Here is a 24,265-nt window from a genome sequence, read left to right as displayed (position 1 = left end):
ACCAGAAAGGCGTGGGGCAGCACCAAGGACCACGCTGCAGAGAAACTGTGTTTATTTTACCCAGCCCAGCCAGGCTGAAATCTGAGGCTTGCTCAGGTTTTATATGCTGCCTGGATTTCCCGTTCTGTAGCTGCGCAGCCTGATGCTCCCCAGACCGGGGATCCCAAACAACATTTCAGTGTTAAGAGAACACTTGCTATGATAAGAGGTACTGGTGCTCTAAAAAACCACAGGCTGTTTACTGAGCAAGTGGCTGCCTTTGCTACCGGACCACACCACGTCCCACCTGCGAGTGAGAGGGGCAGGGAGGGGCTGAGTGATCCCCCTGTTGCACTAAAAGTAACTAAGTTCCCAGGCTCTAGGGCAGCTGGGGAAAGAAGTCCATTATCATCAGCACTGACCTGTGAGCAAAGGGCATTCTTGTGAATTTTCTTATAAATTAGAGCCGGGCAGATGAAGCAGATGAGGCTTCCCATTGTCGCACCTGTTAGGCCCAAAATGGTCTCCACTGGCATGGGAGAGAGAAAACAACAGCAGCTGAAACAACCAGAATCCTTGGAGGAAGGAAAAAAGAGCTTAAGGGAGTTACTCAGACTGCAGCGACTGTAGACCATGCAAGCCCACCACTGGCAGGGCTGGGGGCTGGAGCCAGGGGCTGTCAGCCATTACAGCCTACCAATTGCCTTGTAGTTACTTTTACCAAGGTCTTCCCTTCGGAAAGACAGTGCTTCCTTTGTCCTCCCCATCACCTGCCCCTCTACTCAAGGCTCCAGTTCCACTGCTACCAGGACCACATACACCTCTGCATTCTCACCTCTGTGTACAGCCATGAGTGGGGAGCACTCACATGGCTCTCGTGCTGGTCAGGGCTTTACAGCCTATAGCCACCAATGCCGGGTATCCCTACCGACGCCAGAGCGGCTGTGGCACACCCCAAATGGGAGACAGCAGGGAGAAAGGACACAGATGCAGAAATGTCTACAAGCATTGGATTCCACCATGCCCTGTGCAGGCGCTCACCATTTGGTATCATGATGCCTCCCACCATGGTGCCAAACACCACAGCCAGTGTGAGGGCTTTGAACCGGAGAGGCGGCATGTAGCCCCCAGCCGCAAATGTGCCATCTTTTTGCTGTTGAAAACAAAAGGAGACAACATGTTAAATGCCAGCGAGTCTCTAAAGCAACTGCCCCAGCAGCCTGTACTAGACGAGTGAGGCACAACGGAGCGGGGCTCTAACCAGAGTGATTCCATCCAACAATGCAGTGGCCTTCCTAACGGGAACATTCAGGGGCAGTTAGATGTGAGTGAGCATCTGCAACCTGCAGAAGTCACCATAGCTGCCACTTCCCCTCCTGCAGGGAACACTCACTGCACAACAGCCTCTGGCAATGCTAGTGCCAGAGCTGCTTGGCAAAACCAAGCAGACAAGTGCAGGAGAAGAGGGAGTGGAGGTGAAGGCAAGGGTGCACCAGCCGACAGCCCCTGCAGGAAGGGACCAGGCCATGCTGCTACATTTGGCAAGCTGGACACTGTTTCTATCAGACAACAGCCTGCATCCACAGCTCTGACCCCAGGAAGGACACTACAGCTGGGCTGGCTTATGTTTGTGATGTTCCTCCCCAATTCAGGCAGGCACTTCCTGCCCTTGCCACCCCCCAGTGCTCTAGTGCTTGTGCAGCAGCATTTCCTGTCCAATGTATGGGACAGCCGCTAACAAAGGAATCCACAGGAGGTGGGAAGGCAGGGAAGGGCAGGAGGCAAGGCCTTTCCTGCTGTGCACACAAATGCCAGGGGACAGTCTCAGGCAGCATCAGAACTCAAACTCAGAACCTTCTATTTCTACTGCTTTTGCCAACACGGACCCTGAGCTCCTTGCACACCGGGGCACTGGAAAGATCCAAGAGGTATCCTGTGGGGCTTCAGGGGGCAGGGCATGGAGGGAGAAGCAGCCTTTCATTTCCCGCCCTAAGAGGTTGCTATCTGTGCGGCTGCACAAAGGCCTCAGAACAGCCCCTTGCTGTTATTCACCGAATCCCACTGCATATTACACAGTGCAATGCAGCCAGAGGAAGCCTCAGGGCTCTGAGGCTCCAAATCAAACAGGCAGTACAACCACAGCCTGGCTACAGGACCACCTCCAGGAGAAGAGAGGAGTGTAGGACAGGGCTGTGTTGCTATAGCAGATAGCCACAAAACAGCTCTGAGGAGGAAACTCTGCATGTCACAGAGAGATATATGAATGCAGGGAGGGGACTGTCTGTTACTCCGGTAGATGGAGACTGCTCAGGGCCTTACAGAGCTGAGGAAGAATGAGAGCAAGCAGAAACAAAGCAAAATGGAAAGATCAGGTCTGAGCAGCAGGAAATCAAGACTCTTCTCTGTTCCAACCTGGATTGCTCTCCCTCTCCTAACTCCTATCAGGGAAAAGGGCTTCAACTCAGCATCCCATGACACTTCCCATAATCTAGGTTCCCAAAGTGCTACCAGAGCAGGGAACCCACTGCCCCCACAATTGTTACTGAGGAAAAAGGCAGAGCAAATGGCATGGCTTTGACTTTAGACCCCAGTACCTCTGCCCACAGAGAGGATTGCTGCTCCACTGCACGGGGGAGAGCCCATGCAAAAACGCTGTGAATTGACTACTACTGAGAACAGTTGCATTTCTCTGCAGCCAGATGTATAGACAGCTGGGCTGTGCTCCTACCGCTGCCCCTAGTAGCATGCAACAGGCAATTACAATTTCCCTGGGAGCTGCAATAAAATGGAATGGGGCCGAGGGTTCATCCACTCTGGATATGAACGCCTGCTGCTAATCAGAAAGAGGCCGTCGCCAGCAGAGGCTGCAAAGGGCTCCAGCGTGTTGTAACTGAAATACCAGTCAACAGATTAAATCAAGGTGACCCTTTGGAAAGGGAGAAGTTGGTTGCAGCAGAACCCAAAGCTCCCAGCTGCTCCAGGGACTCACCTGCTGCTCAAAAAGGAGGGTGTTCAGAGCCTGTCGGCAGGGCAGGATCATCATGGGAAACCCTACGGCCACCGACATCATGAACCCCACACGGATCATCTCCGTCACCAGGTTGGATGGGAAGTTCATCAGCACATTCCCAGCGATAGCCTCCGTATAGCTCACATAGCCAAAGAAGCCAACCTGTGAGGGGAGAAGGGCAGTAAGCTGCACGGCTGCTGGCATATGCACATTCCCTGTAGGTGAAAGGAACAGGACAGAGGGCTCCATCACCCTTGGCCTTGTGGCAGTGGCTGCAGCTTTGTCAGTGCTTGCAACACACAACTGCAACAGGACAATGGCTGAAGACAACAGCCAGCCTCCACAGATGTAGGTTCCCCAGTGAGTCTGCCATCATCACCTGTAAGTAGGGCAGGTGGTTGCAGAACAAGGACTGCCACTTCAGAATCCCACGTGCCCCGCTTTAAGGAGCAACTCCTGTACAGCCCCTTTCCCAGACCCTGCCCTGGTCTGAGCTCTACTGCCTTTGGGAGGTTGAAGCAATGTAGCGGCAATAGCTGCCGAATCCTATGAACCTGACCCCTCTGACAAGGGAGCGGCTGCAATACAATCCCCCCAGCAGCCCAGCTGACATGGCGGGGTTGGTCCTGGGAATTATTAACTGGATTTTATTAACTAGTGTTTTATGAAGCATAACTTCCTTTGCGTCCTTCTCATCGCAACGAGCAAAGGGGGAAGCTCTCTCTGAGGTCAGCATCTCCCTTTCCAATTGCACATGACGAAGGAAAAACCGAGGGCCTCACTTGCTCTAGCTCCGGTGAATGGGACCTATTGTTCCACAGCCCTGGGTTCCCCAAATGCCTCTGGGCACTGAATGGAAAAAGCTGCCCTGGAGATTTCACTTTCAGCAAAGTGAATCATTTTCTTCGAGAGCAGTGAAACCTGCAGGGAAAATAGTCTGTCCGCCCTATAACGAAATGCACCTGAAAGTCACTTTCAGGAGACAAGTTAAACCGAAGGAGAAAGGAAAAGTCCATGCTTCTTACCATCACATAGAAGATGGTGACCACATTTAGAGAGGAGGCAAATATGGAGCTCATTATTTTAACGGACGGTTCATCCAAGCTGTCGTAGGTAGGCAAGACCTGGCTGCACAGGGGTGGGGGGTGGGGAAAAAGAAAGATGAGCTATTTCAAAAAGCTGGAGAGAGAGCTATGCAAAAATCAAGCATGCTCCTTGGTAGAGCCCAGCAGCAAAAAATCCCAGACACCTTCCTCCCCTGGAGCATAAACACTCGCCGCTATTCCACAATTTATATTGCTAATGCCAAGAGATTTCGGAACACTCCAAATTGTAAGTGTTGCACAAATATTCAGGCTCCCCCTGCCCCCCCCCCCCACTCCCCCACCACGTGGATTTAAACGTGTGATGTAAACATTTCAGTTCAAAAGCGCTGCAGAATGAATGACCGTTTGTTCCACTGAAACACCAGTGGCAAGGGGCCAGGCAGTGCACTGGAGATTATTGTTCTTGGAGCTCTCAGCCCTGATAATTAAAGCAACACCGTGTTTACAGAGTACAAGCAGGAAGAGGGCTAGAGCATCACACTGTCTCAAAGCAAAGTTAAACAAACACGGCGAAACACAGCACCTGTCATATTTCAGCGCTGCTGCGAAAGCCCGGTTCATAAAAAGCGGGAAACACCCGTTACACGGCATTCGCGGGAATTTGGCAAGCAAGCAGAAGGCACTGCTACATCAGGTGCATATTTTAGCACCTCCTTAGTCTCTTGGTGCTCTAATCCGAGTGGTCACATCCTGGCTGTAGACTCCTGGTGAAAGAGAACCCCAAGAGAGTGCAAGTGTGTACGCTGGGGAAGGGGGGCAGCTGGAAGGGTAGGGGTTATCCCCAGCTCTGTCAAACAGGCTGAGCAGAAAAAAACCTTAACTTTTTGTGCACCACAAAATTCTGCAGGAAGGAGAGGGGGCTGTTATTTTAGGCTGCTTTTTGAGATGCCTGCAGAAAAGTGTGTGTGTGTGCGTGTACACACACACACACACACACACACACACACACACACACACACACACACACACACACACACACACACACTGCACTAGTTGAGGATGTGTGGAGCCCGAAGAAGCAGACTTCCCCACAGGGCCACATAGGATTCAGCCTCTCCCATGCCGATCTCAAGAGCAAAGCCTTGCTATATGACCCTTGTCCATCATGGGCTCAGAAATAGGAGCAGAAGACAGAACAGATGCGGGGGGCCCAGCAGAGGGTAAGGGAGGGGACAGCAAGGCTTCTCCACTGCACGCCACAACCTGGAGGTCAGGGGCTGCAGGAGCCACAGCAATGCAACAGAACGGCACGTGGAGGAAGGAATGCCACGTGGAACCACACTGCAACCAGGCTGTGAGGGAGCAGTGCCCGGCTCGCCGGCTTGGGTTTCCGGGCATAGCTGCAGAATCCTTGGAAGGGTGCCCACACCCCGGGGTGCCTCCCCTTGCCAGCCGCCAGCCCGGCGGGGCAAGTGGGAGTACACCACACACACAGCATGGAGCACGTCCCGGTGGGCAGGGGTTGGTTATTTTTAAAAACTGGAACAGTCATGCCAGATCTGGCCGCGAAGGAAACAGCACCCGCTCCTGAAGCTTGCACTGTGTGCCTCTGGTTAGGCTTCTCCCCAGCGCCTGTAACTGAGCAAGCCCAACACCTCAGAGGGGACTTGAGAAAGACATTTAAACCACATGCCCTTTACCCACCCCTGCTCCCAAGACGGGGGCAGGGAGAAACAGCATCAGCCGTGGAAGCCTGATCTGGAGAACCGCAGCCTTGCTCCAGTGGAGACCAAACTACCTCCAGGGCTGTTAATTGATATTTTCATCTCCATGGTTACACCTCTCTCCTGTACTATTTCTGCGCACAGAGCACAGACCAGCAGCGTGTACCGCAGCATTTGCAAGATGGCCGTGGTAGCATGTCATCAAAGGACAAGAGCAAGTTATGGGTCAGTTCTTATCTGATCCTGCTGAGCGCTTTGACACCCACAGACCACACCAGAGGTTCGGTTCCGATTCTGGCTTTCTGTATCCCTCCAAACCCATGGTCAGCAACGCGTCACTTTCTGATTTTGGTTATATTGGTGCCACAGTAATTCTGACCAGCAGCCCCAGAATCAAAATCTAGCCCTTGAGCAAGGCACAAAGTGTGGGTCACATTATCCCAGAAGCCCACAATCCTCCTCCAAAACACTTTTACCTATCAGGAAACTGAGGCACAGAAGTTTAAGTCATGTGGGCAGGCTGGGACAGACCAAGCATCTGAAGCCCAATGCACCTGGTTTTGGCCCCCCTAACCAAGCTCAAGATGGTGGAAATTAGGATGCTTCTCTGAGATCAGTGGCATCAACGTAGCTTTCAAAAGGGCAGAGGGAACCAAATCCACAAGTCAAATATCATCATGGGCTTGAGCCGAGGAAGAAGAATGGTGTGTTCTCCTTGTCACCACACCACATTCTGAGGCAACACAGTTTTGGGGAGGTTTTTCACAGTTAGAATTACTTCTTTTTAAAAGTGGTGACTGGGAGGGCAGCAGAATTAGATGCCCTTAGAGAATAACATGCTCGTGGCATCTCCCAGGCTAGGGACAGCATGTTATTCTGCTGCTTGGAAAAAAAATATATAACTTAAGGTTTGGCTTGCCACATCAGTGGTGTAGCAGAAACTATATTTAGATGTGTGCATACTCAGCCAGACCAAGCTCATTTTCCTGTGTTTCCAACTCCCATCAAACGTACGTTGGTTACCGCGTGGCTACCGCAAGAGAAAGACTGTTCTGGAGTTTAAAAAAAAAAAAAGCCCTCCAACATTCACTAAGTAATGCTGCGAGATGATAAAACTTCTGCCACCAATGGTAATGAAAACATAAAACAGCAAGACTCAAGCATGTTCAGGTAGAAACAATGCTGCCAAGAGAGAGGGGAAGTGGGAATGGATGATTTGGATCTCGCCCATGGGTAAAAACACAGAAGCGCGAACAAATTTTCTTCATGACGTTAATGTGTTACTGGCATGCTCCACGGGTGCTGGAGCTGCAGGGGAAGTCCAGCTCTGCCAGTGGCCCTCCAGCAGACAGTCTTTTCCACGTCCCTGTTCAGATTTACACCTCTATTTTGGGTTGGTTACCACTGGGACCAGGCATGAATCACTCACTCCTGTCATTCTGGTGGAGAAGGTAACACTGCCTAGATCGGGGGAGCAGCCAGGACTGCAGTCACATAGCTCCTGGTGCCAAAAGCACGCCCGTTCAAAGCAGGTGACTGGATAACATGCTAGCAACTGGCTCGAGTACACTGAGATGCAATTTCCTGTCAAAGGTTCTCAGCTAAATTTGGTGAGGCTCCCTACAGCCATGCACGTAGATTACCCTGTTGGGGGGTAGGACTGACACCACCAAGCTGCTAACCTGGCTATGAAATCATCCCTTTCAGAATAGCAGGTCAAGCTGATCCCTGATCCAACTCCCCTGAAATCAAACAGAAGTGACACTAGGGATTCACTGGGCCCAAATCATTTTATGTAGCTGAAGTACAATAACTCCCGAGTGAAATATAACTCCCGCCCACCCTAGGTAACCGAAGGGTCACCACAGAATGAGATGCGATATTCCAGCAGGCTGTAAAATATTCTGATTAAAATTAAAAGGGGAACCAGATGGTAGCCATCCCACCCAGGTCCCCCATGACCCTCTGTCCTCACACAACTCCTTCCCCATTGCAACAGCCTGAAGGGAGAACTGCAGGTACTTACGACTGACAGGCAAAGGACATGCCGAAGATGGGAATGCAGCGAAAAATGCCCTCCCAGCGTGCATAACTGACCCGCTTCAGCCACTGCCCACTGAAGAGGCCGTGCTTGAAAGACGAGAGCACAATCTGCAGCCAAGAGAGAGAAAAGGAGTTAAATCCAAAGGGCAGACACTGCCCAGGCATATGTCAGCCATGGGATCGGGATAACAGCAACTTCCCTTACACGGTGACAAAGAGCAGGGGCCCACCAGCTGTGTGAGGCAGGCAACGAGGCTGTGACCAGCTTGTGCTGCATACTGCAACTAGGGATTTGTTTCTAAGGTCTCCTGGCGTCCACTTTCTCCACCTTGAACATGATTTTATCCTGCTCCCAACTATGAAACCATCTGTTGGGATCACCTGCCACTGCCAACCTCATGAAAAGGGGAATCATAATCTCTCTTGAGTGAAGCCACCCTGCCATTAGGTACCATCTTGTGTACAAACACACACACAGCATTAACCCCATGGTACAGAGCAGGTCCTGACTGCAGAGTACTACTGACAGGCAGCAGGCAAAGGTACTTCCAAGTAGGACCTGACCCCCAACAGGTCTGTCCAACCACCAGCTTGAGGCATTCCCAATATTTCTCCACACAGATAGCATCTTCACCCTTGCTGCAGACAGCCGGCAGGGTTAAACCGCAGCAAGGAAGAATTAAATCAAATCCCAGGAAAGCCTTCCTTACTCCAGGAGCAGCAGGACAAGGGAACATGCAGCTCACATTTTTGAGTGCAGGCTGTCTATGCATCTAGGATGAGAAAGGAACAGCATGCCCTGCACTGGTGGAGGGGCTGAACTAGATGAGCCCTGAGGATTTCCAATGCTTTGGATCCTACATAACTTCCCTGAGGGTGAGGAAACAGATCAGGGGAGCGAGCAGAGGAAGGTGGCAGGAGCACAGTTATGAGAGCTATTCTGTCACCACAAGGGAGCTGGCATGTGTTAGACTGCAAAGGAAACAACAGGTAAATGCGTCTAAGAGCCTAATAACATACAGGCTGAAAAAACCTTGGAATTCCTAGAGAGCCCATCCCAGTGTGGGAAAAGTCCCAGGAAAGCTCCTGGAACACGACGATTCTAAGAGACCCACAGCTGTAATTTTCTTCTTTAAAATGAAGCTGTCAGCCCTCTTGGTTATAGAGCCCAAGCTTAGAAACGTGGCCTGAGTGCAACCCAGCTGCTCTAAAGCAAGAAGAAAAATTAAGAACACTTTCTCTGTTTCGCTTTGATTTCTGGGGAGATCTGAACCATGGTTTTTGAGCCCCTGGGGCTACCAAGGGCAGAGACTGTTAGGTGAAAACCAAAGCAAGAGAACTGAATGAAAACATCTCTGTTAAACACAGGGAACTCTGGAAACTCAGACGGTCCCACTTAACCAAGCTGGTTGTGCATCAGTTTCTCAGCCAGCAAAGCACTTTCAGAAGGCCAAAATAGTAATAATAATAAGTAAAAGAAAGTTTCCTTTGCCAAGGCTGTGCATTTGAGTCCTCACCAACAGGTTTATCATTTCAGTACTATCATTTAGAAAGAAAAACACTCAGTGCCTGAATGACGTTTAATATCAGTATTAAAAATGGACGCTAATCAGAATAGCACCTATGCCTTTAACAATAACTGCTTAGTGCAAAAATCCTGTGCTTTGGGTCTCTTAGAGCAAAACCCTATCAGATTACAGCTCTCCCCTCTGTGCAGCACACCATTACCCTGTCTCCCATCCCTCTATTTAATAAATGCTTTGGATGCTATCAGTGGCAAGCACTAGTGAGTGGAAAACGTAGCACAGGTCACAACATGGTCAAGTCACACACAGACCCCTCTGTGCTGACAGACCCACTGGCCAGTTTCGCCATAGTTTGGCTGCAATTTCTCACCTCCATGTGCTTCAGTGTGTGTGGACAGCCTGGTTGCAGCTATGATGGGCACAAGCAGCGATTTGTAAGTAAGGATTCCAAACTGGGGTGCAGAACCTGCAACCTGTTCTCAGGGACTAATCCTCTGCTTACATGGAGATCTGCTGGACTTCCCGACAAGCCTGTCACCCATAACAAACAGCCCGTGGTACTGGTACCTTCATCCGCACTGGGGTGTCCCTCTACACGGATTAGCCACTCACTGTTTCCCTCCTCCCCACTGCAGCTACGGAAACAAAGCCTCCTGCCTTTAGTACTCACCACAAACATGAACACCGTGTAGAAGATCAGCGCCATGGCGCTGAACGACTGTATGGAAGCCATCATGTTCCTCTGTAGGCTCAATGGCAGCACGATACACAAGGAGACGACAAAGAGCAGGACTATCCGGAAGCTGCCAGTTACCTGAAAAAGGGCCAATGTAAGGAAGAGCAGCACAGCGTGCCCAGAAAGCCTCGCAGAGTCAAGCAGCCAGAATCCATGGGCTTGGATTGACAGAAAGAGCTTTTCATTCCCAAGAACGAGACAAAGCCAGTGGAAGAGGCCGCGAAATTGGAAGTTCCGCCTGCCTCCTCTTAAAAAACAGAGGAGAAGAAACAGTTCAGAGCTAGAAGCTCCGTGGCTGCCTCATTCGATCTGTGATTAGCTCCTGCAGTCACTGGGTGCCACTGTTGCTCTGCAGAGCGCGTGACAAAGCCAGTCTTCAGCAGGAGATTTGCTGGGGTGTTTTAAATGGTAATCCAAGCACCGGCCACTGGAATATTTTTATGCATCTCCAGCAATTAGATGAAAACTAACCTAGCTTCAAAAAATATATAAATAAAAGCCAAGGAGAAAGAAATGGCAGCTCTGGAAACCGGATCAGAAAATTAATCAGAACCTCATATTGGTATTTATTATAGCAGAACACTCTGAAATGCTTGGAAATACTTAATACCTAATTTGGCTGCGGCCACGAAGCATCTTCTAACGTCACAGTCCCTTAATCAGAGCTTAACAGCATCAGGCTGGAGAAGATAACAGCCAAGCCACATGTCCATTTAGCTTCCCTGGCCTGTCCCCTCCTCCAGCTCCAGCAACCATGGATTGCTCCTTGGCACACAGCACTATGATCAGAGAGGAGGGACAGCCTTGGAACAGCCAGTGTTGTGACAGTCAAGTGGAAGCACAAAGTGGGATGATGGCTTGAACAGAACTATGGGAAGGGGGTGGAAAACACCGGCTCCCATAAAAAACGCCTGTAGGAGCTGCGCTGGGCCACACAAGTCACCACACCAACTAGTTTACAAAGGTCTGACTTGCTGCAATTGCTGTTTCTTGTACACAGTTTTCCACATCCTGCTGTGCCAGGCTCCAGGATTCATCAGGCAAGACAGTCAAGAAACTTGCCATCAGGTTTTAAAGTGGAGTACTAAATGACTCGGCTGGATCTTGAACACACGGTCAATGTGATGATACTCTTCATCCTATCATCACACATGCTCAGCACAATGTACCAAACTGGCAATACATCAGAGTATTGTCCTGTACCAATGCCACAGGAAGACGAGGCTTACCTGAAGGCCAAGCAACTGGGCAAAGAAGTTGGATCCCAAATCCCCAATGACGACATAGAAAGCAATGCAGGTTCCCAGCATGAGCCCAATCATGCTGCAAAGCAAAGATACGTGCATTAGGAGGCTGAAATCTTGATTCCACATGGAAAGAGGGAATTCCCACCAAATGCAGCACACGCTGCTTTCCAGGTACAATTCCTGCTACATTCCTGGAAGATGAGTGTTAGGGAGACTGTGCTATGATTAGGTGAACATGAGACTTCTCTTAGAACATTTCCTATAGTTATCAGAAGTGCAGGTGGTAGTGGTGGCCCCCACAAGATGCTGGCATGGGCCATGTTATTCTGTCTACCCTGCTCCCATGGTGCCCATGGTTAAAGTGCCAGATGTCACCAACTCCTGGTCTGTATGACAGCCCCTGCTGTTGCTACCACAAGTGGAAAAATCAAGGATACTTAGGACAGGCAAGGGCTATGAAGGGGAGAAGTTACCTGGGACAGAGTGGAACTGCTAGAAGCTGTTTCACTAAGGTCAGTTCTACACCGCAGCCTTCACGCAAGCTAAGCTAAATTAACAACTGGTAGGATTTTGAAGTGCATTAACATCCTGGCTTTAGTCCTGCTTGCTTCTGGATGGGGGTGTCCACCCAGGAGGGTAATGCTCTCGAACTAATACACTTGGACTTCGCTGCTTTGGTTAATTCAGCTTCGACTTTCTGAGCATCCTTGCGAAGACAAGCCCTGAGTTTTGCAGACTGAGAAAACCCAGGGGGGCTGCATGCAGTGGCAGAGGCCTGCCTGCCTGGCTCTCATGGGAGACTCTGTCCTTTCGCAAGCCTGAAAACAAGTTCTCTCTCTCAACCATTTTATCTTTTCTCATTTGATTCTAGTAGAGCGAAACCCAAAGTGGTACTACTTAGTTCACTGCCACGTGCAGCATCTTTGCGAGTCAGCAAAGAGGGGGTTCTGCTCACAGCAGGCGTGCTGATTTAATTGCTGTCTGGAGATGGCAACCTCTGCCAGCGCTTTCCCAACAATCAGGTCAAAGCAGCACTCAGCCCTGGAGAACATCCCCCCTCCGCTCCAGCACAGAGGCTGGGTTACAAGTCTCCACTGCAGAGCAGAGGTTCTCCAGTGCTTTTCACAACACGGACCACATTTTAATGAAGAGACTGTCTCATGAACCACTTCCCCTCCCATTCATGGTTGCATGGACCGCTTCCCCTGCCATTTCCGATGGTACAACATCTCTGTGGCAATGACACCAATTGCTTGCACGGAAAAGCAAAATTAGAAAACTTTTTCGTGTATTTTTAGCTGTTGCTTACAACCATTCAGCAGCTGGGAACACAGAGAGAAGTCAGCACCATCTGACCAGTCAGATCTTGAAAGACCTCAGCCTGAGAACCTCTGCTCAACCACCCCACCAGGGACAGTTAAACCAGGTTGCTGTAGGTTTCCTCAACACTGCCCACACAGCCTTTCAACAGCTGCATACAGCACTTTTAAGAATAGACACGTTATAGCCCACAAGAGAGCCCTGCATTAGCCTTAAATAACTCAGGATTTCTGCTCACCCTCCCCAAATACGCAATTATTAACTTGCATTCCAAGCAACAAAGCAGCGTTCGCCAGCAAGGAATGCAAAGCATGCAGGAAATCTAAGGACTGATATGCAGGGGTACTGAATGCACCTGCCTCTGCTGGCTTCCACAAGGACTTTGGCAGTTTAGCACCTCTAAAAGGCAGGCTGCGAAGCACTCTCACCCCAGGTTTCCCAAAGAGCATGGGCAGAACAGGGGGCGAGGCTGAGGCCTCCAGATACCCGAGCTCTCACGAACAACTGAGCATGCTCTCCCACTTGGAAAAAGGGGTGCAAAGGAAGCTTAATAAGCATCTTATGTAAAACAGATGCACAGAGACGAAAATGAGGTCCAGTCCAAGTGGCTCTACTTATTATCTAAGCTTAGGTGGCTAGGGAGGATTGCAGGAAGCAGGAGGATAAGAGACAGGAGCACTATGCCAGACCACAGTCACAAGGGCATGGAGAACAGGTGTTCAATAGATAGCACATTACCTGGTCTCTACCAGCATCTTCCCCGCTTTTCCATAGGCGTGAAATGCTAGCACAAAAGAAAAAAAAATACACCACAGTCAGTCATTGAAGGGTTTAGAACACGATGCATACATCGGTTCACAATTAAACAGTGCTGGTGCCACAGGGCAATTCAGCTGGAACCCACTGGGCTTGTATTTTGGGGCTGGTTTCTCTTGCCCTCACTCCAAGCTTCTTTTTTGGGCACACCATCTACAAATCAAAAACCACATCAGAAGATGGAAGAAAGAGACAAAACAGATTTCTTCCCCCCCCTCCACCCCCCCTCATTTAAAAAAAAAAAACAGTGTTAAGTAGCAGTTACACATGGCAACCATTAGAAGAAGAAAGTGAGTGCGGAAGAGAAAATATGCATGTATAAGATGTTGTGTGGCAAAAAGCTACTGCAGTGCAAAATTTCAGTTGAGTTCCCATTTTTATTTTTATCTTTCCACTCTAACTCAACCGCCGGACATTGCTGGATGGGAGAGCGGAGATGGTGCCCAGAATGCTCAGTTCCATACCCAGAATACCCAGTGCTCACAACCCACACCAAAGAGATTTTGCCAAGAGATTCCCCACCCCCCCATACTTTGGTCATAGCTCATAGAAGAAAATGATCAGTATTGTTTAAAATCATTGCTCTTCCTGAAACAGAAAATGTCAAGAAAGCTCAACTTATATTTTTAGAGGCATCTTTCTGGGTGGGTCGGGAACGACGGGGGAAGTCGGACCTCCAGTTCTGACACAGACCACATTGTTTTCCCATTGCTCCTCTGTAGTTAACACTGGTCAAACCAAGCAAAGAGCAGCATGGTTTTCCCTGCTGGTTCTCTAGATGTGGCCATGCAGTATACATTCCTGGTGGTAGCCAATGCAGTGGGCTCATCTCTGGAAGTGCCTTCCATAACCTCTAGCATCTCCTGTTTCCTTGGAATCTCCTTAGTTTGAAAATGAAGGAAACCAAACATCCCCCCCACAGAGCAGGAAAAAAGGAGGGAGGGGGCAGGGGGGGCCACTGTTAGAAAAGCAAGTCATGGCTTTTGTCATGTGGGGAAGCCCAGAAGGCAGACAACAGCTTGGAGAAGAGCAAGGCAAAATGCTGGCTGAGACTTGTAAGCTGACTGCACGAGACGAGGCCATGCCATTAGAAAAGCTTCTGGATTTTGTCTTGTCCCTGTTTGGGGTTTCCTAGCAAAGAGGGAAAGACGGTGCTGACTGGTAGAAGTAGGCAGTGCCTATCTGAGGTGAAGGGATAAAGGCAGTAAAAAGATAAGCCACTTGAAGAGAGGCTTGTTACATGAACTGAGCTCCAAAAGGACTGTTGCTATTGCTTCATTGCAAACAGCCTGGTTTTTGTTAGTTTGTGTAGAAAGGCGGACGCCTCCACATAATAACTACTGCTGCTGGCTACAGTCTAGGCTTGGGATTTTAAGAAACAATCAGTCTCCTTGGCTATTCTGAAATGATGTTTTAATGAGACCGAGTCTTCAGACATTATGCCAGATGTCCCCATCTGGGGACACTAGGAAAATTGGATCCTTTATCTTCCCAAAGAGGCAAGAGGGGAGCGGCTGCATAATTTTGCACAGACAAAAGACTTCCAAATGTGACCTCCAGAAACCCACAGGAATCGCCAGCTGAGCAGACCTGGGTCTGGTCAATGCTGGAGATGGCTTTCTACCCCAAAGCTGGGACTGCCACAGGAAGCATCCCATCCAGCCTATGACACGTGCCAGTACCAAAGCAGCACCTCATTTTGGGATAAGGGGCCAGTGTGCTGCTTGTCCTGAGCTCACGTAGTCTGTAATCATCCCATCCTACGTCCCTATTTCCCCAAGAGTACCTGCTGTTAGATGCAATTCTCATTTCTTGAAATCCCAGCCTATTGTACACCTTGCTGTACACTGGCAGCTGCTGCTACACAATAGCACAGGGTGCAAGATCTTTGCCAGCTATCAGATAGAGACATATACAGATATTCCCCAATGCAGAAAGCACTGCATAAATGAAAGTGTTTATGCTAGACATGGGCCTGTCCCAGCCCTGGCTCTTTTGCTGCTGCATCCACCGCTCTGAACATTCCTCCGGAAGAACCTGGCCACTTAAAGTTCATTGGCAAAACTTTCTTGCATCTCTCCGTGGTGCCAAAGCCTCCCACAGAATCAGCTGCAGGGGCTGCCAGGCTCCCTCACAGATGTACCCGTGGATGGCGACAAAGGCCGTCTGTGTAGAGCTGCTCAACCTTGATGTATTAGGATGCACTGGAGGAGCGCTGCTTTCATTTGGGCTGAGGATGCCTTTCCTTCTCAGTGCTGGCCCTCCTCTGGCGGCTCGTAGTGGCACCTCTCCCAGATCTGAGGAGGGAGGAGAGGAAGGGAAGGCAGTTTGGTTCTTTCCGTGCCAGTGTTTGTGCACCAGGCAGTGCCAGGAAGTTTGGAAGTGTTACTGGCCCCTCTGTGTATCTGAACTCCCTGGCTTCAGAAAGGCCAGAGGAGTGCTTCTTCCTGGGAGACGCTCCAAGGTGAAGGGGGACTCTATTTGCTTCAACAAAGGCACAACACTGCACAAAGCCTCATTGTCACAAGGAAGGGGTGGGAGAGGCACTCCGGCCAGCTGAGACAGGGGGACTGGACCAACAATACTCCACCTGAGCGCTCGACTATAATTGAGTCGCCTCTGCAGTATTGGAGGCACAACCTTTGAGGCCACAACTTTTCCACTCTTTCTTGCTGCTGGTAGATATATATTTTGGCAGGAGCCACACCACAAAGCTAAATGACAGAGCCTTGGGTACTTAATGAACCAAGGGCATTCATCTGTCAGCAGCAGGGTCACTGCACAGACAGCACGTTGCTTTCAGTCTCATACAAACAGCGAGACCAGCCAGTTCTCTGCACCAACTCCCCAAGGTGGTGGGAACAGGTGACTAAGCAAGGCAGAAGATGCAGGATGGGCTTCAGGCCACCGGAGGGCAGAGGATAGGACTTTCAGAGGTGAGAATCTCCCAGGGCTGCAGAGGCAAAGATTTTGCCTGTGCAGCTTGATTCCTGACTCCCCGCGCAGCAATTCAACTAAGCCCCGTCAGGGGCTGCCCCATCAGCACCTCCATTTGTTTCCCAGTCGGATAGTGCCTTCCAATCAGCAGCCCTTCATTTGTGTGCCAATCACGAGAGCTCCAGCTCCTCAAGCCAAACCCGACCATCTCCTCCTTCCCCCAAAATCCTTGGGAAACAGAACAGAGGTCACGAGCAGATGCCAATCTTGGCGCCAATGCTGAGCAGACGAGCTGTAAGGAAGAGGGACAGCTCCCTCTGCCAAGAACCCACACATGAATCTTGCAGATGTTTTTATTTTCTTGGCCACTTGGAACTCAGTGCACCATTTCCTCTCCTCTCCCCCTTGCTCTGCTATAAACGCTCACACAGTTGAGCTCCAGAAAGCCCATGTTCTATGCCAGGCTCTCTACTGGCAGAACCCAATGTCCTCAGCAGCACGCTGGGTGGGGAAGCTAGTGGGTTTTGTGCTGAGGCCAATAATTCACACCAGACGCCTGCTTTGCCAGCTCCTGCAACCTCGTGTTTTGATCATTCAGCACCGCATCCCGTCCTTCAGCACTGCGGAGTCAAAACAATCCTGGGCCTACTGATTTCCCAGGCAAAGGAAGAATTCAACCCTCAGGCAACACGAAGCAGGAGGAAAAATTAAACAGGGGAGCTAAGTATAGCAGGAGCGACACCAAAATCCTGCGTCAATAATTCAACCACCTTGGTGTCAAAGTTGGACAAGATAATGGCATGCTCTAGAAATCAAAATCCTTACCCAGTCCCGGGTAGGTTCTGCGCTTGCCGAGATTGGCCGATTTCACCAGGAACATGCAGGACTGATGAGTCATCCAAGCACAGAAAACCAGCAGCAGGGTGCCTAGGACGATGCCACACTGGAAGGAAAGGAAAAAAAAGAAAGATGTCCAAGCGCCAAGCGCCAGTCGGAAAGCCACGCCCCCCCGCTTTGAGGTTGTGGCACCTTCAGCTTCTCAGCCACACTCTTGCCTGAGAAGGCAGATGCCTCCTTTAAATGCAGCCAGCTCAAACGTGATGGACTAGTTCTATCTCACTTGTGCACCCACTTTGGAAGCAGAGACACAGAGCAGTCACCTGTTCCTAAACAACTCTGGAGTGATGCTTTTGCCCAGAACAGCAAAGCAGGTAAATTTGCAGAACACACCTTTCAAGACTTCGCCCTGTTCAGACCCTACCAGAGCCAGTTTTAGGACACTGCCCCACACACTTAATATTCTGCTGGTGCAGTAGCCCAGACTCTACTTCTCCTCCCAGGTGAAAGAGGCTGTTCAGAAAGTTTACACCCAAACCACCTGCACTGTTAGCCACGCAGTGCTGGCAGGCGTTTGCAAAAGATGATGTTAATCATTAAACATTTTGTAAACCCGGGACCTCAAACAGGAAGGACTGTAATTGCCAATGCTGTTTGCATTCATTTTACTCAAATTAGATGGGGCCCTGGCAACCCTCAGATCAGCAAAGCCAGGACACACCTCTTGGCATAAGATGTCAGAGGATTGCTTTGCAAAGCCTTAGAGCCCAGCATGCTGCATAAGCTGCACGGCACCAGTAAGCATGCAGGCATCCCAGTTTTGTTACCCTCAGTTGGGAGAAAGGAGGAAGCTCTTCTAGGGTTACCTTATTCAGAAGGAAAATATGACATCTGGCAAAAGGACAGACATCTCTGGTGCTTTCCCTCAGTCTGAATGAAGACTGAGGTAGGTCCAGCTTCACAGCCAGTCTTGAGCAGGGAGCTGGCCTAGGTGACCATGAAATCCCTTCCAGCCCTGCCTTCCTATGACCTAAATCAGTGGGGGCTAACATTTGACAGACATGCGGCCCTGTCCCCTCAAGCGCCACGCCGATCCTCTTCTTCCACCCAATCTGCTGCTATGCTTTTGGCCCCCTACTGCGTCCTCGATCTGCCATGTGTCACCCATCAACACCACCCAGGCCACTTGCAGTGCAATGCCACAGGTTGGCCTACCCTGGTCTACATCACCACTGAGAGCTGAGCTAACAACACACAACCCTGCCTGAGCCAGGTCAATACGTGATCCCACGGCTACAGTGCTTGGCTTACCTCGCCTCTCCTTACAACTGTGAGTCTCGCTGGTTAAACCCAATCTAAAGCTCTGGGCTAAGAAGCATGGAGCAAGGCCTGTGCCACCTTCTCGCCTGCCCCACACAGCTACGTTCGCTCCGAAAGACAGCAACAACCTGCATCAGCAGCCCTCCATCTCACGGAGCGAACAAACACACGCTTGGACGAAAGGGGCATCGGTCACTTCGAGCACAGGACGGGCACGGCCTCTGAATCAAAGCCCTCAAACACAAGTACTTCTTGCCGAACGCCGTCCTGGCTAACGTCATTTCGTTACAACGTCACCAATCTGTTAGGGAACGCGCTTGTTTGAAAGTCCCGCGATGTTCGTTACAAAGTCATTTGGCCACCGCCTGCTAATGGGTCACTCCTGCCTGGATTCACTTAACTCCATTTTGCTTCAAGTCCCGTTTTTCGAGAACGTAACTACGACGTTAAGCGAGAAGCAGCCATACAAGGCGCTGCAAGCGAGAGGGGAGCAGAGCAGGGGCCCAGCTCCGTCTCCCCCTCGGCCACGGGCCATGAGAAACCGCCCTTAACACGGGAGGCAACGGGGGACACATCAATGCATGGCGGTGAGGGAAGTCCTCAGGGACACTCCTGAGCCAGGCCCCCCCTCACGCCCGGCTCATAGGGCTGCGGGCGCGGAGGGGATCAATCAATCCCCACGCCCCGCGCAGGGAAACTGAGGCGCGGGGCGGGCCTTGCTCACCTGTCGGAAGCAGAAGGGCATGGTGAGCACGCTGACGCCCACGATGCTGTTGACGATGTTCATGATGAGGCCCCAGTTGGAGCCCGCGGCGGCCATAGGGGACGCCATGGCGGCGCGGGGGGAGGGAGGGAGGGGGGCCCGGCCTCCGCCACACAGACACTTCCGGGTTCGGCTGCTCCGCCGGCGCTTCCGGGAAGTGGCGTTACCGCGGAACCAGCGAGACGGCGAGATAGAGCACCCCCCCGTCTAGGCGCTCTCGCCTTTCTGGAGGACCCGCTCGCCAAGCACAGCCACAGAATGGAGGGCGTTGCCGTGGCCGCGCCGCCATGTTGGGCCCGGTGCCACGTCACTGGGCGGTGTGTGGCGTCATAGCTCGCGCGTGGCGCGTCATCCTGTCACTGCACCGCCCATAGGCACAGGCGCTAGGTCGTCACTGCTGCACCGTCCTGACATCATTGCCTTCCTGATGTCATTCCCTGGTCTCTCACCCCCCCTCCTCTGTAGGACACGTGGTGATGTCATTACCCTCTGATGTCATCCTGTGGCCTCTCACCCCCCCGTAGGACAGTGCCCACGTTCCTGCACAGGATGTGTGCACATACTGACATGATGTCATTGCCCTTGTAATGTCATCCTGTGGCCTCTAACTCCCCCCCCCCCCATGACGTGGGCCCACGTTCCTGGACACAGACATGCACGCACTGCCACGCTGTCATGATGTCATTGCCCTCATGACATCATCCTGTGGCCTCTCACCCCCCCATAGGACATGTGCCCACATTCCTGCACACGGATGTGAACACACTGCCATGATGCCATTACCCTTGTGATGTCATCCTGTGGCCTGTAACCTCCCCCCCACCCATATGACACGTGCCCACATTCCTGGATACAGACATGCACACACTGCTGCACGTCGTGATGTCATTGCCCTCACGATGTCATCATGTGGCCTCTCACCCCCTCTCCTCTGTATGACACGCGCCCACGTTCCTGCACACAGACGTGCCCACATGTGCACACTCGTGGATGCACCCTATCCCTTGGCCGTGGAGCCCCCATGGCCACGCCCTCTGGGCTCCACCCTCACCCCTGGCCCGGGCCGTCTCCAGCGTGTGGGCCACAGAAGCACACGCGTGGACACACAGGTGTGTGTACTGTAAGCAGGTGCATGTGTTAGAGCCTTTCCTGACTGAGCAGCCCAAAGCCCTAGGGCAGTTGCATGCGAGCACTCATGCACACACGTGTAGGCACATACACCCACGCACGCTTGGAAGAGCAGACACCACGGGAACAGCATGTCACAAGCCCCCGCTCTGCCCTGTGCACAGCCTGCTCCGGGGGGTCAGCCTTGCATTTGTCCAGCCCTGGGAGCCAGGACCCCTCACCTGGCCTGCTCCCCTGCCCCAGGACCCCCCACGCCTGCAGCCCTGGCTTCCTGCCTGTGCCCCCACACCCAGCCCTGCCCTCCCAGACCTGCCAGAAGTTACTGGGAACCCCTGGGATTCCTCCAGCCATTGTCATCACCACCACCGCTCTTCACAGCACCCCTGGCCCTACCCTCCTCCTCTGTGCCTAAGCCCAGGGCAAGCCGAGGAGCCTCTCCTCGCTCCGCCCTCCCCCCCATCTCAAACCAGCCTCCTAACCAGCTGCAGGAGAAATGCCTCTGGAAATGAACACCCTTGGCCAGGGGCCCAGGCTCAGCGCTGCCCCCATCTCTCCCCGTCTCCATACTGGTAGCTCTGTTTGGGGCATCGCTGCACAGGGACCCGTTGCATCAACCGCTCATTTGCGGGGTTATTAGCATCAAACCTCCAGCGATGGGTGGTGCTAACGGCACAGGGTCCTCACTGCCTGTCAGGGGGTTTGTGCAAGGCACGCTTGTCTTCGGTGGCCTCCACAGCTCTGCACCGGGGCTTCGGAGCCTGGGTGTAAAACCTGCAGCAAGCCCCAGCCCAGGCACAAGTCAGGCGGCAGAGCCCAGAGCCAGGCCAGAGGCCGTCCCAGATGGCTCAGGCTCCCAGATGCAAAGGTCAGGACCCAGGCCCGGTGCAGCACAGGACGCGGGGAGGTTTCAGATCCCTCTCAGCAGAGCGGGGCCAGCTGCAGACTTGAAATCCCCGTCACGGGGGATGTTGCAGCTCCCGTGATCAGTGCTTGGTGAAACGCTGCCTTCAGCTTTCCCTTCAGTGGGCAACGGAGCAAGGATTAATATCACCAGGACACTGAGATCTCGGCCACAGACGCAGCCTGTAGCTTGGGTGAAGTCACGGCCTCCCTGCACACCTGCCCCTTTCCCTGGCAGGCAAAATGCAAATGTCGGCAGTGCAGCCGGAAGCCTGGCAGGGGGTCCCAGCCTCCCCCACAGCCCTGCCAGGAGCTGCCTTTTCTTCGCCTTTTTCTCCCCCCAGCCATAAAAAGACGGGATGGTCCATGCATGCATGCAGGGACACACATTCACACATGCACACACGCCCTCCGTCAAACCAGAGCGACCTGTGCCACCTCCGTGCTCCCGCTTGAACGGCGCACGGGGCGCTTGTATAATTTGCAGCAATTGCAATGGGTAACCACAAGAATTTGCTCTACAAAAGGTTTGCAAGGAGGGGGAACGTGTCTGCCTAATTCCCTCCAGGTGCCTCTTGGCCTCCAGACCCTAAAAGCAGCAGGTTTGCTCCCTGCTTGGCAGCGCCTGCCCGCCCTGCCTGACTTCCCCCTGGGCTCACCCACCCTGAGCCCTCCCTACCCTGCCTCCGAGGGGAAGATTAAGAGCCATTGTGCCTCCCTCTCCTGTGCACAAGCCTCTCCTGTGCCAGGACAGGATGGGGCAGGATGGGACAGGACAGGGAGGGGCCCTGGCTGAGGGATCTAGGGTGAAACCAGGAGCAAATAACTGACAACCGGGTTATGGCTCGTCTTGCCTCCTGCCTCTTTGGAGCACTGATACATCCTGCTCCTGGCTGAGACCCAGAGAGAAGGAGCTCCAGCTGGGTTTGTGCTCCCCGGCTGAGGCTTAGACAGAGACACTGCGCATAAATCCTGCCCCTGTTCCCTTGGAAAGGATGGAGGGAAGCCTCGAGGCAGGCACCGCTGACCCTCTACTCCCCTGGGAGACGCCTGCCCATGCTCTGGCAGAGGGGGCTGGGGCAGAGGGCAGTCCCGTTACATCTACCCCTAGGCTGGACGGCACAACAGTTAGGTCCAGAGGAGGCTTTGCACGCACATGCGAGGTGCACCACGGCCGGAGCAGACAGACGGACCGCTCTCCATGGGCAGCCGCCCTGGCCGTGCCTCCCCACGAGGTGGCAGGGGAGCCAGCAGCAGCCTGTTTGCAACCCCTGGCTGCCCTGGGATAGACGGGGACACACGGCTGCCCCCACCACTGTGGTGTGACCCGGTTTGTGCTGTGGTGACTCTGCACCAGGCTGCAGCCAGCTAAACTGCACAGGTTTCGGGCTCCAGATCACATGCCCACCACGCCTGGCTGGTCCCAGTACAACCAGTTATGTGCTGAGCTGCATCTGGTACAAATGGGGAGTCACTCCTGGCACGCAGGGTGTAACAGCTGGAATCGGCCAGGTCAGAACCCACGCCCTGGGACCACAGTTAAACCCTGGGATTATTTCTCCCTAGGGCAATCACCTTTATGGGTCACGTGTGCCTGGCATGACGTCATCCCCTGCCAGACAGACAGCTTGCCAGGAAGAGCTTGCAGGCTACCGAGGGGCATGTGCCATAAACCTGGGGCTTGTGGGGTGAACTCATTCACACTCCCCTTGGGGTGGCTGGGGCAGGAGGGGGGTTCCCCAACCTCAGACCAGCCTGTAGGACAAGAGGAGCCCGCATTGCAGACATGCTTGGAGCTAGTGCCATAGACCCAGCGCCACTGTGCTCCAAGCAGGGTCACGTTGGCTTGGGCACACTGTGACAGCCACAGGCATCCGCTACCATCGAAGCACAACCTCCCTGGTGGTGGCGGCCCCCAGGGCTCCACACGTTCCCCCCAAGCATGGGCATGGAGCCCCGGGGTGGGCACTTGCCAGGGCAGGATGAGCAGGAAGGCAGCCAAGCAGGCGCAGCCCCTTCCAAAACACCTGCCAGCGTGAGTGGCTGCCAGCGCCCAGGCTGGAGCAGGCCCAGCTGGTGTACCCAGCCTTAGCTCCGCGTGCAAGGCGCCTTCCCACTCCGCCAGGCTGCCTGCGGAGGAGCCAGGGTTGCAAGGAGAGAGCCAAGCCCCCTCCAGTCCCGGCCCAGCAGGACCCAGAGGGATGCTCGATCTAACTCTGCTTACCACGGCAGTGCCCAGGCTGGCTGCAGTGCACACAAGCCCCCGTGTCAGTGCCCCCCACTTGATGGAAAAGCCAAGGGTCTGCTCCCCCTAGCCCCACCAGGCAGACACGGTGCTGCACGTGGCTGGGAATGAGCCGACGTGGGGGCTTCTGCCTCCTCTCCAGCCCCCCAGCTTAGCCATGCAGGGAACCTCAGCTGCAGAAGCCTGTGCCCTGTCCCCCATTCCAACCCAGGGATGTGGGGGCCCAAGGCTGGGCAAGGCACTGCGGAGCATCCAGAAGCCCTTGAAGGGCCAGCTGTGGGCAGGACAGATGCAGACGGGGCAGGACACGGTTCAGGGTGCGAGGGTCCGAAGCAGAGGGCGCAGCGCATGTGGCCAGCAAGCCCTTCCTTGTGGCCGGCAGTCCAGAGCTGGGGGGAAGGGGCTGCTTTGGAGGCACCACAGCCTGGGGCCCATGGGTCCAGCAGGGGTTTGGAGCCTGTAAGGTGCAATGGGGACACGCTCCGTGCCCCATCCTAACCCAGAGCCACAGCACAGAGCCCAAGCAAGGGAATAAATCAGCCAAGTGAGCAAATTCCCTGCACGCCAAAAAAAAGGTGCCATAAAACACAAGAGAAAATTGATCTGTCAAGGGAATGGATGGGCAGGGAGATCATGGGTGCCTTCTCTGCCCCAGCCCAGGCACTCCTGCCCCCAGCCCAGCCCAGGA

The 24,265-nt window shown here is 52.9% G+C and overlaps 1 protein-coding gene across 2 annotated transcripts in view; it reads right to left on the bottom strand.

The window, feature by feature from the left end:
* Positions 1 to 19,527, bottom strand: part of SLC38A10 (solute carrier family 38 member 10) — a 40,656-nt gene extending 21,129 nt beyond the window's left edge. The window contains exons 1-10 of one of the 2 annotated variants that reach the window (XM_090059373.1): positions 19,266 to 19,527; positions 17,210 to 17,327; positions 13,370 to 13,415; positions 11,294 to 11,387; positions 9,999 to 10,142; positions 7,786 to 7,910; positions 4,015 to 4,117; positions 2,969 to 3,151; positions 1,021 to 1,132; positions 402 to 508 (exon numbers count right to left, since the gene is read on the bottom strand). In XM_090059373.1, the coding sequence (XP_089915499.1) occupies positions 402 to 508; positions 1,021 to 1,132; positions 2,969 to 3,151; positions 4,015 to 4,117; positions 7,786 to 7,910; positions 9,999 to 10,142; positions 11,294 to 11,387; positions 13,370 to 13,415; positions 17,210 to 17,327; positions 19,266 to 19,373 (1,140 nt within the window). In that variant the 5' untranslated portion in view covers positions 19,374 to 19,527. The remainder of the gene's footprint in view (positions 1 to 401; positions 509 to 1,020; positions 1,133 to 2,968; positions 3,152 to 4,014; positions 4,118 to 7,785; positions 7,911 to 9,998; positions 10,143 to 11,293; positions 11,388 to 13,369; positions 13,416 to 17,209; positions 17,328 to 19,265) is intronic. The other variant, XM_090059372.1, reaches the window with a different exon arrangement.
* Positions 19,528 to 24,265: the final 4,738 nt, after the last annotated feature.

The sequence above is a fragment of the Crocodylus siamensis genome, chromosome 8 (genome assembly GCF_052110815.1).
Source record: "Crocodylus siamensis isolate JL-2025a chromosome 8, ASM5211081v1, whole genome shotgun sequence".
NCBI classification, from domain to species: Eukaryota; Metazoa; Chordata; order Crocodylia; family Crocodylidae; genus Crocodylus; species Crocodylus siamensis.
The sequence above is the reverse complement of the archived record's forward strand: the minus strand, read 5'-3'. Positions and strand labels throughout refer to the sequence as shown.